This window comes from Bos javanicus, chromosome 2 (genome assembly GCF_032452875.1).
Source record: "Bos javanicus breed banteng chromosome 2, ARS-OSU_banteng_1.0, whole genome shotgun sequence".
Taxonomy (NCBI): domain Eukaryota; kingdom Metazoa; phylum Chordata; class Mammalia; order Artiodactyla; family Bovidae; genus Bos; species Bos javanicus.
In genome coordinates, this window is record NC_083869.1 from 84,940,045 (window position 1) to 84,958,433 (window position 18,389).

The 18,389-nt window shown below is 41.3% G+C and overlaps 1 protein-coding gene across 2 annotated transcripts in view; it reads right to left on the reverse strand.

The window, feature by feature from the left end:
- Positions 1-18,389, reverse strand: part of HECW2 (HECT, C2 and WW domain containing E3 ubiquitin protein ligase 2) — a 445,768-nt gene that overhangs the window by 127,747 nt on the left and 299,632 nt on the right. For both annotated transcript variants that reach the window (XM_061440781.1, XM_061440789.1), the window contains 4 exons: positions 11,586-11,755; positions 8,841-8,983; positions 3,353-3,453; positions 1,025-2,374 (listed from right to left, as the gene is read on the reverse strand). In XM_061440781.1, coding sequence (XP_061296765.1) covers positions 1,025-2,374; positions 3,353-3,453; positions 8,841-8,983; positions 11,586-11,755 — 1,764 coding nt within the window. The remainder of the gene's footprint in view (positions 1-1,024; positions 2,375-3,352; positions 3,454-8,840; positions 8,984-11,585; positions 11,756-18,389) is intronic.

Genomic DNA, 18,389 nt, shown 5'->3' on the forward strand with positions numbered 1-18,389 from the left:
TTCCCCTTCAGTGTCAAAACAGCCCTTGTAAAACAAAACAAAAAAAACTTTACATAAATCCTGGGGCCAACCACATCTCCCATCCCTCCCCTCCTCTGCCTGTTCCCACGCTGGCCTCGGTCCTAGTCATGCACCAAAGCTTTAGGGTCACACAGTGACCTCAAGACAATGAATGGAGAAAGAAAATATGGAGGAAGAAAAAAAGGGATATTTTAGGTAGCAAATAAATTACAGAATAAGAAAATCATTTCTATTTCTGAGTCTATGCTATTTAGGCATATGAAATTATCCTCGGACTTTTTGATGCATCTATAACAGAACAGTTTGAAGGAATCATTCTACCAATCCACATTCACTGAGACAGAAAGCAAATTTTACATGTAAGCTTGCATCCTCAGACACTCAAACAGCATATTTCCAAGTGTCAGAACACATCACCTAACTTAGTAGACATTTCTTATACTGCAGAAGGCAAAAAATGACTTTTGACGCAAAGCACACACGAACCTTCTGTTTTGAAGCTTCGTGCAATAAGGAGCGACTTAAGATGTTCCAGAAAACCTCACAGATAATACTGGTAGATGCTGCCAGCCTGTCTGGCTTTGTATCTACACACCTGGAAATTCCTTATTAAAAGCTTCTTCACACTGCCCAGATGAGAGGACCGAGCCCTGGGCACATGAATGCCATGGTGCACAGCATGCACATGTGCAGTTTGCTCCTGTTTATCTGCCCTTAGGCACTCCAGGCCTCCAGGGCTGTATGGACCACAGGCTCCCCCACCCAACAGGCCACTTTCCTAGGGAAAGCAGGTGCCCACATTGATACAGAGCCTTGAAGTCCATTATTTGACAGCCCTCTTATTTCAGCAGTAGAAGATCCATTAAAAAAAAAAAAAAAAAGCTGTTGAACCCAAAGGTGAAGAATTCAGCTAATATTTGACCTGCAGCATAATTTACATTGAGGGACAACCCTCTGAGCAGGTATCCCTGAGACACAGGCCACATTGTCTTCTACATCCTACCTCCAATCGCGCCTTCCTCCTGGGTGGTGGCCCCTTCACAAGCCCCTGGGGTATCCCGAGCAGCACCCTCTTCTTGGGGCTGGCTCTCAGCAGCAGCAGCAGCTCCCTCCAGGCTCCCCCTCCGCTGCCAGACCTCCCCCACCTCCTCCTGGTCAGGTACAGTGGTTGATTCTGACCCTGGCCCTTCCTCCTCTCCACTGGGCACCTGCACCACAGGTAAGGAACCAGGAGTGCATATGGAATCCTGGGACCCTTCAGCAGGGCCACTGCTGGCGGGCTCTGCTGCACAGGCTCCATCTTCCTCCTCCTGAGAAGAAAAGGCTGGAGTTTCAGGAAACCGTGCGCTCTCAAGAGATGAGCACCGTGTCTCCACCGAGGAGAGCTGCGTGGTAACACTCTCATTGCAGGAGCTGTCGGCCCCTTCCAGGTCACTCTCTCCCTCGGGCCTGGTGCTGGCCTCGCTCACACTCTCTGTCCTGGCAGGGTCGCTGGGCTCTGTTTCTGAGGACACCTGGGAAGGCTCAGACCCCTGATCAAGGGACTCTGTCTCACTGACAGCTCTTCGGCTCCCCCCGGACGTGTCAGAAGTGCCCGTGTCAGCTCCACTTGTGGGCTGATCCACCTCCTGAGAGCCACACAATTCAGTGCTGCCCTGGTCCACACTTGGTTGAGATTCTGGGCCATTCTCACTTTCATCTGGGACCGGGCCTGAGGGTAAAGAGGTCTCTGCAAGCTCTGGAAGATTTCCTGGCTTATCCTCAAAGGAAGCAGCTTCATTAATGGAGGCTTCCTCAGTCTCCACTGGGTTGTCTTCTGGCTTTGTCTGAGATGCCAGGCTCCCATCATCAGTTCTTGATGCCCTGCTAAACATGATCAACCCTCCTTCCTCCTCCAAGGAGGATGGATAGCCCAGGTCTTGCTGGAACTCGTGGTCTTCCTCATCTGAGTCAATATGAAGCATTGCATTGAGTCTTGTGTCAGTGGGAAAACTACTCCTTAGCTTTGGAGAGGCTCCCACGGACCTCTCCGAGCAAGTAGCTGCACCTGACCTAGAATGGCCATTGTGTTCAATAGCATCTAAATAATCATTGAGTGAATCCTGACGTCCTCTGGGAGGTGAGGTCCTTGAAGAAGTAGAAGTTAATTCTTCTGTGTCTATTTCCAGAGTAGAACTAGTCCTGAGAGAATGCTTGGGTGTCCCATCAGCACTTTCCTCAGAAACTGGTCCATTGGAACAAACTGGGCTGTCGTGATGGCCCCCTGGCATGTCCTCCTCATCAGAAGGGCTTCCTAGGTCTCCGTTCACAGAACTGACTCCAAGTATTGTGCCAACAGCTTCTGGAGAGGCATCTGAAGGAGGAAACAGCATTTATAAAAACAAAGGCATTATTACATATTAACTTTTAATATCCTAATCCTTTGCCACCAATCAGTTCAAAGAATTCAGTCATCCCACTGAGGGCTCTTCACAGCAAGGGTCCCCAACCCCAGGGGCACACACTGGAAAAATCCACACAGCAGAAGGTGAGTGGCAGGCAAGTGAGTGAAGCCTCATCTGCACTTACAGCCTCTCCACATCACTCACATTATGCCTGAGCTCCACTTCCTGTCAGTTGCGGCATAATAAATGGAATGCAATTGAATTATCACAAAGCCATCCCCCATATCCCTGGTCTGTGGAAAAACTGTCTTCCATGAGACCAGTCCCTGGTGCCAGAAAGGCTGGGGACTGTTTTACAGTTATCACCAACTTGCTAAGATTCACTACTTACTACTAAACAGGTACATATATTGCTGGTCAGCGTAACACATGAGGTTTTACATGTTCACTGCTGCTGAAAATTCCACATCCCAGTTTCCAAACACAGATAAAAACCTAAGTGAGATTTTTCTTTTTTAATAAACAGGCTTTCATATCTATTTGGAAAACTTCAGCAGGTAATCATTCGATAGCTATTTTATGTTCAGAACAGGACACAAACAATTCTATTCAAATGTAAATTGACAACAGAAAGTGAAAAGTGAAAGTGAAGTCACTCAGTCATGTCCGACTCTTTGCGACCCCGTGGACTGTAGCCCACCAGGCTCCTCTATCCATGGGATTCTCCAGGCAAGAATACTGGAGTGGGTTGCCATTTCCTTCTCCAGGGGGATCTTTCTGACCCAGGGATCGAACCCAGGTCTCCTGCATTGCAGGCAGACGCTTTAACCTCTGAGCCACCAAGGAAGCCCAAAACTGACAACAGATTAAGATTCAAATGTAAACTGGCAACAGAGTAAGATTTAACAAGTTCTACCTACAGTGATGTATTTACACAGATATCTCACCTTCATGCACAGAAGATGTGACCTCCACTCTGAACTGGAGGTACCCACTCACATGGTCAGCTGGGAGCCTTCTGCCAAGGTTGTAGCTGAGCATCTGGTCACTGCAAGAATAGAAATGGTTCTTTGATCCTACTACTCTGCTGTCAGGCTTCATCTTCTTCCTACAGGCCACCCCCTAAACCCCACGTATTTCTCTTAAAACTTTCATACTCATGAGAAAGTGAAAAGGCAAGTTAGAGTCAACGTAATATTATTCATTTGTATAAATGAACACTTATAAACCCAAGGATAAAAGGGAACCTTGTCACAAGGAAAATTATTAGTAAATGCAATACAATACAAAATGCAATACGATGTTGCTATGATTTTTTAAAGGGCACTGATTTGTTCTCCTGATCACTGCTAATAGTGATCAGGAACAGGACATTTTAAAAGCCATCAAGGAGCTGGAAAAGGCCTAAAATTTTGAGTGTTTCCTGACTCAAGTGTAAATGAATAGACGGCCTGGTTCCTTAGCATTTAGCATGAGGCAAGACTACTGGAGTGGGTAGCTACTCCCTTCTCCAGGGGGGGTCCTCCAGACCCAGGGATTGAACCAGGTCTCCCACATTGCAGGCCGATTTCTTACCAGGGAAGCCCCTCTAAAAAGACAGGCACAGGGAATTCCCTGGTAGTCCAGTGGTTACAACTCCGAGCTTCCACTGAAAGCTCAGCAGGGGTTTGACCCCTGGTTGGGGAACTAAGATATGCCATGTGGTGTGGACAAAAGAAAAGACAGACAGAGGTAAGGGTCATCACATGGAGGGCACAGAGCTGCTACATTCTGAAGAACAGGAGTGGGGAGTTAGGAGAGAGCCGTGTGAGAACAGGCCAGGCTCTGATAGCTGCTCCGGCTGTGTGAGGGGCAGAGGGCTGCAGCACCTCCCCTTTCTCATTTGTAGAGTAAGGGGCTCGCTCTTGGCCCTAGCTTGGTGGGAGTGACTATCACCGATTCTCTGGGCAACTTGTGAGCGATACTGATGGGATGGTTGGAGAAGCTGGCTGCACCACCTGGTGGGGTCTTGTTGCCATACTGGCAGGTGGACTGGAGGGGCCCACACCACTGGACCTGCCTAGCTTCTGCTCCATCTTAGCTCCAGGCTCAGGCTATTGGCTTCCTTGAGGATGAAATAGTTGATATATTTAAACTCTGTGTTTATTTATCAAAGTCAAATACAATTACATCATTTCCTTGTATGCAAGCAACTTTCATTCTGAATCTGATGCATTCTTAATTAAGGAAAATAATCAGAGGGATAGGACCAAATCACACCATCTCTGCTCTCACACTGCCCTCTAATGGCAACTTTGGGTGGAAAACACAAGGCCTCCACCTAATACTTGAACCAATGTAGAGTTCAGAGCCTCTAGTCCCTATTGATTACTAATCTACACGACTATTTCCCTTGTTCTCTACCTCCTCGGCATAATTTTAAATAGATGTTACCTGTTTAAAAGAACACATGCTAATGTAAAATCCCAGTTCAGCTCTTATGAATTTCTTTGGCTTAATACAAAGAATGTCCTAAAACAATAAGATTGTTTCTTTTACTTTTTACTTTTTCTTCCCTATAAATTTTGTAATAAATATTTGATTGATGCTCTTAAAATGCTTTGTTTCCCCCATCTGAGTGCTAACACCCTAATAAGGGCTTTGCATGCATCATCGCCTTCCATCCTCCCTATGAGCCCGGTGGTGGCCCTGTTTTCTAGAAGAGGAAGTTAAGGCCCAGGGAGGATAGGTAACTTGCCCAAGGCCAGACAACAATTAAAGTGACAGAACCAGGATTAGAACACAGATATTTATGACATAGAAGCCCCTGCTCTGTAGGCCCCAGATCATATCTCATTTTATGAGCACTTTCCATAATCCTTGGCTGCTTTAAGTAGCATGGATTTTAATGATATTTACTCATGGCTCATCCCAATGCATTTGACATCACAATGTTTTGTGTACTTAAGCTGGTATTTTAAGAAGATTTTTTCCTGTAAAGGGATGTTTTGGCATTAACTATTAGATGATACAAGTATGTTAACTGCTATTACATTAGAATGTTCTAATAATTCTACAATGACTGCAACCTGCATAACAGAGGTGATGTCTTTTTCCCTGACTGCTTTTTCCTTTCCAGCATTTAGACAGTGCCTGACATGCAGAGATGCTGCCCCTCTGTCCACTAATCCATGAACCCAGCAGCAAACCACCTGAACCTGCTCTCAACAAGGTGGTCCTCATCCATCTCTTTGGACATTCGGTCTTGGAATGATAAAATTTTCCCTTCTTTGCTAAAATCAAATTGACTCTCCTCTCCTCCTCTTTGAACAATAAAAGTAAAGTGTTGGTGCTGATGATGAAGACTTAAAAAAGTGATGGATTTTAGCTAGGAAGTAAATGATTAGCAGGGATTCTAAGAATGGGATCCATTCTTTTGCTCATTATCATATTCTAATACCCAAAACAGTGTTTAACATTTAGTAGATACTATATGTATACACATCCACATATTTGTTGAATAAATCTAACAAATGAGACTCTTTACTTTGAAAAAAAGATTTTTAATAGGTATTAGTGCTGTTTTTCACCCAAACTGACAAGATACTCAACTCTACAATCCCTAAGAACAGGAAAGACTCCCTATTCAGAAATTCCAAGTCAAGGGGGTTTCATCCTTGCTGAGTGACTGCCAGGGGATTCACCTATTCTTTCTCAGTTTCATCTGACTCATCCTGCCTCTTTCCTGTGATAGATAATTGTGTACCCTATATTATATATTATTATGGTATATAATTATAAAGACTAAGTGCCAAAGAACTCCCACTGCCTGACTGAGACATTTTCTCACTAGTGTAATCAGAGCAAATGACAAAGCATGGGAAAGTGATGTGCTCTTTGGACAGAATGCAAGCCACTTTCTGAAAAAAATGTCACATTCAAACCAATACTCTTGAAATAGGTAATCAGTAAGGAGTTTCAGCTCATCCTATAAAATTTTACCATATGAAACTTCAATTACTTCAGAGAACTGCAGTCTACAAAAAACATAAGTAAAGAAAACTCATTATTTTTCAAGATGTATCAATTACTTGATAGAAAGTAATAATCAGATTAAAAATATATTTAGATGCTAAGAGCAGATATACTAATATGTAGTATCATATTTATTTAATAAAGCAAATCCCTAAGTATCAGGCAATGCTTTTAATATACTTGTGTGGAAATACTTCATAATTCTGGCATATCACAAATTCATGCTGGACTTCCTTCCAGTACACACAGAATCCATGCCAGGCAGTATTATGTGTCCATTCTTTAAAAGACTGAATGAAAGTCAGCAAGTTAACAGGAGATTAAAGCACTATTAAAGCTTTATTTTTCCTTGATCATTCTTATGGGTATACATAAATGAATACTTCTTTTATATATATAAATTATATGATTATACGTATGTAAATTAAATTATAAGCATATTATACTTCCAATAGTTAATTCTCACCAATTATAATTTTTCATTTTCCATTAATCCTAAAAATAATTTTTAGAAACTTCCCAAAGCTGAAGCTCCAATACTTTGGCCACCTGATGCTAAAAGCCAACTCATTGGAAAAGACCCTGATGCTGGGAAAGACTGAAGGCAAAGGTATAAGGGGCAACAGAGGATGAGATGGTTAGACAGTATCACTGACTCAATGGACATGAATTTGAGCAAACTCCAGAAGATAGTGGAGGACAGAAGAGCCTGGCATGCTGCAGTCCATGGTGTAGCACAGAGTTGGACATGACTTAACGACTGAACAACAACAACAAAAGAGTATTACCTCCACTAGGAGCAATATTTGCTATCCTTAAAAATAATTGCAATTTCCCTGTTTTATCAAATTAAATGAGGCTGCTAGAATTTCAGCATAATATTTCTAGTTTATGTGGTCTAGCTCAACCATTGCCTCTAATGGACAGAGAATTAGATTCCATTGATGCTGCTGCTAAGTCGCTTCAGTCGTGTCCGACTCTGTGCGACCCCATAGACGGCAGCCCACCAGACTCCCCCGTCCCTGGGATTCTCCAGTCAAGAACACTGGAGTGGGTTGCCATTTTCTTCTCCAATGCATGAAAGTGAAAACTGAAAGTGAAGTCACTCAGTCGTGTCCGACTCTTAGCGACCCCATGGACTGCAGCCTACCAGGCTCCTCCATCCATGGGATTTTCCAGGCAAGAGTACTGGAGTGGGGTGCCATTGCCTTCTCTGTAGATTCCATTAGAATCTCTTAATTTCAGATGTCGAAGGGGTCTTTGAGATCACCTGGTCTAAAGACTTTATTTTTCAAACAAGGAAACTAATGTCTGAAAAAATCGTGACTTGTCAAAACACTAAGAGGACAGTTAATTAGCTGCAGAGTGCCTACAAATGATCAACCTCTCAGTTAACTGGATGAATATGCCATCACTGCCAGCCTTAAAGTGTGGCAGAGAAGTCGAGATTCTGGAACAGACTGATCTGCTCAAATCCCAGCTCCACCACTGGCTTGCTAGCCTCAGATTCCTCATCTCTGAAAGAGGTATAACGACACTGTTCACCTCGCAGAGTTGTCGAGATTATAGAAGCAGATGAGTGTAATTTACTTAACTCCTGACATAGACTAGGGCCATACCATCTTTTTTTGTTTACTTTTGTTTACTATTGCTGCTACTACTACCACAGCTACTGTTTATCACTGATACTGCTGACTACCACCACTGTTAACATACATTCATAATGTTCTCCTAAAATGAAAAGGATGCCCCCTAGTGCTACCTCAGAGCAGCTGTGTTATTGAGTTTGCTGATACTTACCGTGTGAAAATATATACACCATTTATAATAAGGAATGGAGGCATGTTATGATTTCTCAACTACTTGATTCACAGCTTACAAAAAGCTAACAGAAAGGAGACAGATGTCAAACCACATTTTAAAATTCTCTCAATGAGTAATTTCTAGTTGCCTAAATGAATGTCTTAGAGCTCTAAGTATATGTCTTAGAGCTCCACACCATCTCAGAGTCTAGGCTCTGTTTTAAATGGCCCTAAAATAAGGTGGTTTTGGTTTCTTAGGCATAACAAAAATCTCTGGATAAGGTTAATCAGGATTGGGAGGTGTCAATCTGATACTGGCATCCTGTTCTAGGGAGAGGCTGTTATAGCAAGACTTCAATATACTCAAAAATCAACTGAGCACTGTGACATTTCACACTGAAATGCTAATAGTAGGTACATCTTGGGAAAGATAGATACCTCAAAAAAGATACATGAAAATAAAGTCCTTTTTGTCCTGCACATTTTAAGGCATATGCCAGCACTTTCATTTTTAAAAGAAGTATATTACCACTTCTTATCAGTGAGAAAAGCCCTAGGACTTCAAAGTATCATTTCAGTTGCTTCAGCGGAAACTACTTGCAACAGGATCCCTGATTACCCAATGGCTTGCCGCTCCAGTAGCCTCTGGACTGGAATGGTGAGCTTCCCCAGGAAACGCTTAATGATAGGCCGGCTCTTAGCAAACTTGTCTTTAATTTCAATCTCTAAGACATCAGTAAGGAGCGCAAAAAAGGAGTATTTCTGAAAACAAAACATAACACAAGTCAAAAAAGAAATACAAAATTATATATATCATTTTATTAATATACATTACTATAAGAAAAATTAGCATCTCTTAAATTCTAATGACATAGAGAGTCTACATTGCCAGAAAAATCTGCAACAATTGTCAATCTTTTATTCACTCAGAATCATGAACAGTCATAAAGGTTAAAAAGCAGCAGTTAGGATCTAGATGACAAAGGAAGCACCTTCAATCATCCAACTCTTCCGGGTTGAATAGTTTGAGGAGATGCTATCAAATATTAAATTATGCACAATACAATTTTAGTGCTCACCACATTTATTGTATTTTAACTCTTTAATATTTAATATCCTGTTATATGGTGGCTTAGAATTAACCAATACTCTGATTAACAGCAAACTTAATTCCTGATCCCATGGTATTTTGAAGTTGCACATCTTCGTCCTTCACTTAGTGGTTAAAATAGAAGCACCTAATGAATATTATGATTTCCCTGGTTTACAGCAAAATAAAACAATGTTCAAATAGAAGTTACTTAATTTAAAAGGCACACAGAGACATTTCTCCTGGGATAGAAAAATAAAAGTATGAGGTTAAGATAAGCTTTGTTGTTTTCAGAATGCCATTGGAAAAAACAGGATATGATATTAATAAGGATATAAAAGAAAAATAACCTGCTTTACTCATTTACAAACACTTTCATATATATTACAAAGATAAAGTGTTCCTTTTTATGATGAGCATCTCAGAAAAAGTGAATGATGGAGCCAGAAATCTAACCTGAACCATTTGTCTCTGTCCCTGGTAGTATCTAGGCAACAACAATGACGTCTCACTAGTGCCAGCCAACTTTACACTCAGGGGTCACTAAGTTTACATAGTCATAACAATTTAATTTCCCCAAAGGGCCATGAAGTTTAGCAATCTGCTTAATGGAAAAAGCACTTGCTTAGAATAAGACAGCAGAGTTTAAGCACTACTTCTGCCCCTGAATAGCTAGTTACATGAACATTTTAAGCTTTTGTTTATTAATCACAAAAAGAGAGGTGAGAATATCATCCCTTACATACCCTTTATCATGCCTGCACTGGTAACATGGCTAAGAACTCTGTAAATATTAAATGTTAGAAAAATAAAGTTATTGCTAGTATCATTACTATCTCTACTCTTTGCCTTCTAAGTGATCATCATGCAATCATCTAAGCTTCTAATGTGTTAAATTAAGTGGTATTCCTTTAAGAGTTATTCACTATTTGAAGACAGTATTTCAAACCAGGAATAAAAAAATTGACAATATTTAGCCACTAACATAACCATGAAAACTGCCCAAGAGAAACATCTTGCTATGCTGGCAAGCCTCAAACAGCCACAGTTTTTCTCCAGTTGGTTTTGGAACTGTTGAAACTCTCTCTCCAATGAAATACTGTTCAGCATTGTTAGAACATATTATTGTCATTAAACATTTAGGGAGTGATTTAATTAACTGTGCAACTCCCATGCCAATATACGTTTGTCTTAGCTCAGTTGGTAAAGAATCTGCCTGCAATGCAAGAGACCCCAGTTCGATTCCTGGGTCTGGAGAAGGGATAGGCTACCCACCCCAGTATTTGTGGGCTTTCCTTATGGCTCAGCTGGTAAAAGAATCCGCCTGCAATTCAGGAGACCTGGGTTTGATCCCTGGGTTGGGAAGATCCCCTGGAGAAGGGAAAGGCTACCCACTCTAGTATTCTGACCTGGAGAATTCCATGGACTGTATCGTCCATGGGGTCACAAAGAGTCAGACATGACTGAGCGACTTGCACTTTCAGTTTCAGAAACACTCATTGAAACTAGTATGTGAACTGTGTCTTGATTCCCTGAGAGATGGTAGAACTCATGCTCTGCTCGCTAGAAGAGAACCAACATCTCTGTTCAGTCTGTGACAAAAAAATATTTCCAATGGGAAAACCCTGGGCTTGATTTCACTAATATGGCACACTGCAATGACTGGTAGCATATTGCAGCTATGAGAAAGTCTGAAGTACCATCAACACAATCTGCCTTCCCTCAGGATGACAATTCCTCAACTGCCTCGTGTAATTAACCAAAACCTAGAAATCAAAAAAACATTTGCCAAAGCCTGTAGGGAGAGAAATTCCATTAATTTATATTGAGTATGTGCTAGAACAAAATATAAAAATTTTAAATAAAAATGGAATCAATGTTACTGACTTTTCCTTCTGCCTCAGGCTCCCATATGGCTCTGCAAGGCACTGTTACTCTCCTTACAAAATGTTGATACTTTGTCCATCATTAATATTTGCCTTGATTTTTACTTCTTTAAAAAATATTGCATTGAAATATTAATTTTGATCATTGAGTCTTTGGAACCCTATAAATAACACATCTGAGGGAAGTCCCTCATTTGCTTAACCCTAGACCCATCCCTGGTTAGAAGGGAATATCTCATTTTCATTGTACACTTTTCCTAACAGAATTTCCAGACACCTCAGCCATATTACCCACACCCATGAGCAGCTGAACGATATAGAGACCAGTGGAGAGAGATGGAGTTGGCCAACTTCTTGTCAAGCAGGAGGTCTCTGACTATCATCTTACCTCTCGATGCCAAATTGGATTAGTGGTGTTACTGATGATAGTAGACCTCCTCTCCTGCCCATGGTGGGCACAGGTGGGGAAACTGCTCTTCTTCCCTGGCTGAATGGACATCTTAAGATAAGGGTCAGGATTGAAGAACATCCCTTTCTTTAGTCCAACTGCCCTAAGGTCTGTAAAGAAAGAAAGAGAGGAGGAAGAAGGGAAGGAAAGAGAGAGGGAGAGGAAAGGGACAGAAGATAAGAGATTCATATGTTCTGATTAGAACAAGTAGATCAATGGCAATTCATTCTTAAATAATTATACAGGAAACTCTAAACAGAAACTATTCAGCAAAACAATAACAAAATTAATCACTCTATGATTGCTTAGATAAGTGAGGGCAAGTAGGTTATGACTAACTCCAGCAAGGGGTCCTCTAACAGGCTGCAGAATGAAGCCAAACTTGTATCACCACCTTCAGTTCAGTTCAGTTCAGTCGCTCAGTGGTGTCCGACTCTTTGAGACCCCATGAACTGCAGCACACCAGGCCTCCTTGTCCATCACCAAACTCCAGGAATTCACTCAAACTCACGTCCATCGAGTCGGTGATGCCATCCAGCTATCTCATCCTCTGTTGTCCCCTTTTCCTCCTGCCTCCAATCCCTCCCAGCATCAGAGTCTTTTCCAATGAGTCAACTCTTCGCATGAGGTGGCCAAAGTACTGGAGCTTCAGCTTTAGCATCATTCCTTCCAAAGAACACTTGATTCTAATTTTGATTAGAATTAGTACCATTTTGATTCTAATGTGTGCATCTTCACCACCTTTTTCTATGTAGCTTGGCAACCAGCACTTCACACAATGTCTTAAGAGAAATCCTTAGTAAATACTGTATTTAAAAAGAAAACCAATATGTCCTTTCATGAGATAAAAGTGAATCTTCTACATAAATACATGAAATGTAGAGACTTAAGTTTAATTGGGGATGAAACTTCAGAGCACACATTCAGCTGTACCATATGTAAAATGCCATATATATTCTACAAATGAATGTTAGATGAAAAAGAGAGACCAGCAATATTTCTAAAATTTGATTGCTATCTGTTACATTAAATAACTGTGAGTTTATTTTTTCAGTAGTCTGTTAAGTAACTTAAATATTTGTTAAAAGTCCCATAACTCATCTTAGATTCACCACTTGTTACTTCACACAATATGAGCTGCTAAAATTTCTGGCTAACATCTGGTTAGTGAAGAGACTAACACTTTTTAAAATGGTCAAGCTACAGGATGCAAAAATGTCAGGAAATAAAGCTGGCTTCACAGGATCCCCAATGCCTTTCTGAGAATATCAGTTAGGATAAGGTTGGCTTGAGAGCTAAGTGTTCTTCAAAGCTTCTGGAGAATAGACAGTTTCTAGGTAACTTTATTGGAGAAGGAAATGGCAACCCACTCCAGTACTCTTGCCTGGAAAATCCCATGGATGGAGGAGCCTGGTGGGCTGCAGTCCATGGGGTCGCCAAGAGTCGGACACGACTGAGCGACTTCACTTTCACGCATTGGAGAAGGAAATGGCAACCCACTCCAGTGTTCTTGCCTGCAGAATCCCAGGGATGGGGGAGCCTGGTGGGCTGTCGTCTATGGAGTCGCACAGAGTCGGACACGACTGAAGCGACTTAGCAGCAGCAGCAGCAGCAGCAGGTAACTTTATACAGTTATGAACAGTGTAGGGAAGTCCTGACCACTGATTCAGAAAAAGAATTCTGTGGACAGGCTCTGAACCCTCAAAGACCTTGTGTGGGTGTGCTAAGTTGCTTCAGTGGCATCTGATGCTTTGCAATCCTATGGACTGTGGCCTGCTGGATTCCTATGTCCATGGGATTCTCCAGGCAAGAATTCTGGAGTGGGTTGCCATGCCCTCCTCCAGAGGATTTTCCTAGCCCAGGGATCAAACCCAAATATCCTGCATTTCAGGTAAATTCTTCACCATTTGAGCTACCCAGGAAGCCCCCCGGGTATGTCTACTGCATTGATAGGTGGGTTCTTGACCACTGAGCCGCCTAGGAAGCCCCTCAAAGACCTCTGAATGACCTGAATCAGCTGGGGAAGAGACCCGGTAGAGTAACTTCACATTTTTTAAAGGATCACCAGGGTCATCCTACTCAAGTCCACATTCCTGAAACACAAAGTCTTTCTCAGAAGGACAGACTTGGCCTGGGGTTGCCCATAGCATCATATTCTCTAAGGAGTGCTCCCTGGAAGAAGTCCACCAACGGCCAAAAAAAAAACTTGCGGCCTAGATAACATGTGATGAAAACAGACCAGGACTGTTTAATGTCTCATAACTGGCAGCAGAGGGAAGCAGTCTAACACGTCAGAAAAGATTGAAAAACTCAACCAAGAGGACCTTATGTTTGGAAGATAGTAAGATCTTTGATCTAAAAGCCCACGGGAGAAGGGAAAGATTGAGCAAAGAACTAGACAGGCACTTCAGAGAAGCTGCTGTCATCTCATTAGCCTCATGGATCCCATCTCTGGCAAGTCCTACTATGGAATCATTATTAATACAGTGCTTATATTTTACTGTCAATTTAATAATGCTACATGTTTTCACTTGGTTTTATTTGGTAATTTTGAGAAAAAATACAATTTGAATATTTTCTTATCCTTATTGTTGGGCTTGCTTCAGACTCAAAGACAAAGGAATGATATTCTTTAGCTGTTAAAGGGATTTTTACTTCTCAAGAAGGGATTTCTTTGCAGTAAACAAGTACATGTACAGAAATGGCTGTCATGAAGTCTGACAGAGCTAAATTATTCACGCAAAATGCTCCTTTGAAGAAACAGCATCCACCAGAAGATTAAGCCACAGCGATGAAAGATGTCACTGTTATCCTTTTCTACAAGAGACACTATACAAATAAGTCTTCATTAATAAACATAATAAACTACCAGTTATTTGTACTTTGATTATACAGTTCACTTTATCCATATCTTGACTTTCTCTTTTATGTTTTACATATTTTATTGCTCATAAATATGCATAACACCTCATAGATTAAAGAAGGACTCAGTCACAAAGGTATGAGAGGTTAAATATCTTTAACTTCTTACTTGGAGAAGAGCTTTAAGACTTTCATCAAAAAACAGTTTTTGCTTTATCTGTAGAGTTCAATTATTTGTGTCCCTATTTATTCACAGATAATCAAGAGCAGAATATTTGCAGAAAGATATTCTACAGAGCTTAAATGCTCTCCATAGACAGTCATCCACTGTCAATATGCTACACCAGATGAATTATTTAGAATTACCATCAGAAATTGGCTTTCATCTTCTATACTTTTTAGACATTTCTGTATATCATCTGCAAATACTTGATCACATGGTAGGAAATAAAACAGATTTTAGATAGCCAGCCTCTATGTGTACTGCGGTGGATATTGGAAAAAGTTGTATATAAAGAAAAAGCATCTGGTTATGCCCCAAAGCTTATTTCTGCTTTTCAGGAAAATGTCTTGGGATTTTTAGTTCTCATCTGGTCATTCTCGAATGGTGGGTTAATTAACATCCCCTCTGCGGTCAAAATCAATATGTGTGTGTCATGTTCACAAAAATATTGATCACTTGAAAGCTTAGAGCAATTATTCTAAAATAAGAAAACTGTAGTATGGGTATACTAAGTTTTCTGGGCCATGGAGGTTTGGGAAGCTGTTCCTTATCTGTAAAAGAAGGATTCATTTTTGTTCCTGCAACCCACCTGCACCCCTCCCCTAGAACCCTTAAGCACAGGTAGCCAACTAAAATATATTCAAAAGAAAGATAAGGGGTTGAGGAGTTTATCACAGGCTGTGGTATACTTAGATTTTTAAAACCCTGAGGGTTCCAGTGAAAATATATCTACTGGTCAAATTTGAACTATTTATAGCCTCTGAGATTTGCCAGAGAACCAAACTAAAAAGGTAGTCATGGTAAGTAACTTCATATGGGGAGGAAAAGGAACATGCTAGATCAGAAATGGATACTACAATGGCCTTGGGCCAGAAATGAGCTAACACATGAGCTACCATCATACATGATAATCATGCATCCATGGATGCGTGTTTTCAAGATCAGCCTCCTAACTTTCACTATTAAAAATGTCAATTTTCGTGAATAACATTTTCTGTGGTGAACAAGAAGTGAATCTACTGATAATTTAAATTTCAGAAGTACTACACCAATGGGAAAAAAATGAAAACAGACATGGTGACAGACATCTATTAGAATTTATCTTACATGTGCTGCAGTACAGTTGTCTGTTTCAAAAGTCCATTTCAAATATTGATTTCCTTAGAGTAATCAATCAGTAGTCATGTATGGATGTGAGAGTTGGACCATAAAGAAAGCTGCTGCTGCTGCTGCATGCCGAAGAATTGATGCTTTTGAACTGTGGTGTTGGAGAAAACGCTTGAGAGTCCCTTGTACTGCAAGATCAAACCAGTCCATCCTAAAGGAAATCAGTCCTGACTATTCATTGGAAGGAATGATGCTGAAACTGAAACTCCAATACTTTGGCTACCTGAAGAACTAACTCATTTGAAAAGACCCTGATGCTGAGAAAGATTGAAGGCTGGAGGAGAAGGGGATGCCAGAGGATGAGATGGTTGGATGGCATCACCAACTCAATGGACATGAGTTTGGGTAAGCTCCAGGAGTTGGTGATGGACAGGGAAGCCTGGTGTGCTGCAATCCATGGGGTCACAAAGAGTTGGACATGACTAAGCGACTGAACTGAACTGAGAGTACGCTTCAGCTTTGTTGTTGTTGCAGTTGCTAAGTTGTGTCCTACTCTTTGCAAACCCATGCACTGCAGCACGCCAGGCTCCCCTGTCCTCCACTATCTTCTGGAGTTTGCTCAAATTCATGTCCACTGAATCAGTGATGCTATATAACCATCTCATCCTCTGCCACACAATTCTCCTTTTGCATTCAGTCATTCCAGCATCAAGGTCTTTTCAGCTGTCAGCATCAGGTGGCCAAAGTATTGGAGCTTCAGCTTCAGCAACAGTCCTTCCAATGAATACTAAATGTTGATCTCCTTTAGGATTGACTGGTTTGATTTTGCAGTCCAGAGGAAACTCAGGAGTCTTCTCTACCAACACAATTCAAAAGCATTAATTTTTTGGTGCTCAGTCCTCTTTATGGTCCAACTTTCACATGATGACAGGAAAAACCATAGCTTTAACTATACAGACTTTTGTCAGCAAATTGACATCCCTGCTTTTTAGTATGTCAGTTATAACTTTCCTTCCAAGGAGCAAGCATCTTTTAATTTAATGGCTACAGTCACAGTCTACAGTCATTTTGGTGATCAAGACAATAAAATCCATCACTGCTTCCACTTTACCCCCATCTATTTGACATGAAGTGATGGGACTAGGGATAGGATTGTCTTCACGACCCAGATAATCACGATGGTGTGATCACTCACCTACAGCCAGACACCCTGGAATGCAAAGTCAACTGGGCTTTAGGAAGCATCACTACGAACAAAGCTAGTGGAGGTGATGGAATTTCAGTTGAGTTATTTCAAATCCTAAATGAGATGATGCTGTTAAAGTGCTGCACTCAATATGTCAGCAAATTTGGAAAACACAGCAGTGGCCACAGGACTGGAAAAGGTCAGTTTTCATTCCAATCCCAAAGAAAGTCAATGATAAAGAATGCTCAAACTACCATACAATTGCACTTATCTCACATGCTAGCAAAGTCACGCTCAAAATTCTCCAAGGTGGGCTTCAACAGTACATAAACGGTGAACTTCCAGATGTTCAAGATGGAATTAGAAAAGGCAGAGGAACCAGATATCAAATCGCCAACATCCGTTGGATCTTCAAAAAAGCAAGAGAGTCCCAGAAAAACATCTATTTCTGCTTTATTGACTATGCCAAAGCCTTTGACTGTGTGGATCACAACAAACTGTGGAAAATTCTTTAAGAGATGGGAATGCCAGACCACCTGATCTGTCTCCTGAGAAATCTGTATGCAGGTCAAGAAGCAACAGTTAGAACCAGACATGGAACAACAGACTGTTTTCAAATCGGGAAAGGAGGATGTCAAGGCTATTTATTGTCATTCTGCTTATTTAACTTCTATGCAGAGTACATCCTGAGAAATGCTGGACTGGATGAAGCACAAGCTGGAATCAAGATTGCCAGGAGAAATATCAATAACCTCAGATATGCAGATGACACCACCCTTCTGGCAGAAAGTGAAGAAGAACTAAAGAGCCTCTTGATGAAAGTAAAAGAGGACAGTGAAAAAGTTGGCTTAAAGCTCAGCATTCAGAAAACTAAGATCATGGCACCCGGTCCCATCACTTGATGGCAAATAGATGGGGAAACAGTGGAAACAGTGGCAGACTTTATTTTTTTTGGGCTCCAAAATCACTGCCAATGATGACTGCAGCCAAGAAATTAAAAGACGCTTGCTCCTTGGAAGAAAAGTTATGACCAACCTAGACAGCATATTAGAAAGCAGAGACATTACTTTGCCAACAAAGGTCCATCTAGTCAAAGCTATGGTTTTTCCAGTAGTCATGTATGGATGTGAGAGTTGGACTATGAAGAAAACTGAGACCCGAAGAATTGATGCTTGTGAACTATGGTGTTGGAGAAGACTCTTGAGAGTCCCTTGGACTGCAAGGAGATCTAACCAGTCCATCCTAAAGGAAATCAGTCCTGAATATTCATTGGAAGGACTGATGCTGAAGCTGAAACTCCAATATTTTGGCAACTGATGTGAAGAACTTACTCATTTGAAAAGACCCTGATGCTGGGAAAGACTGA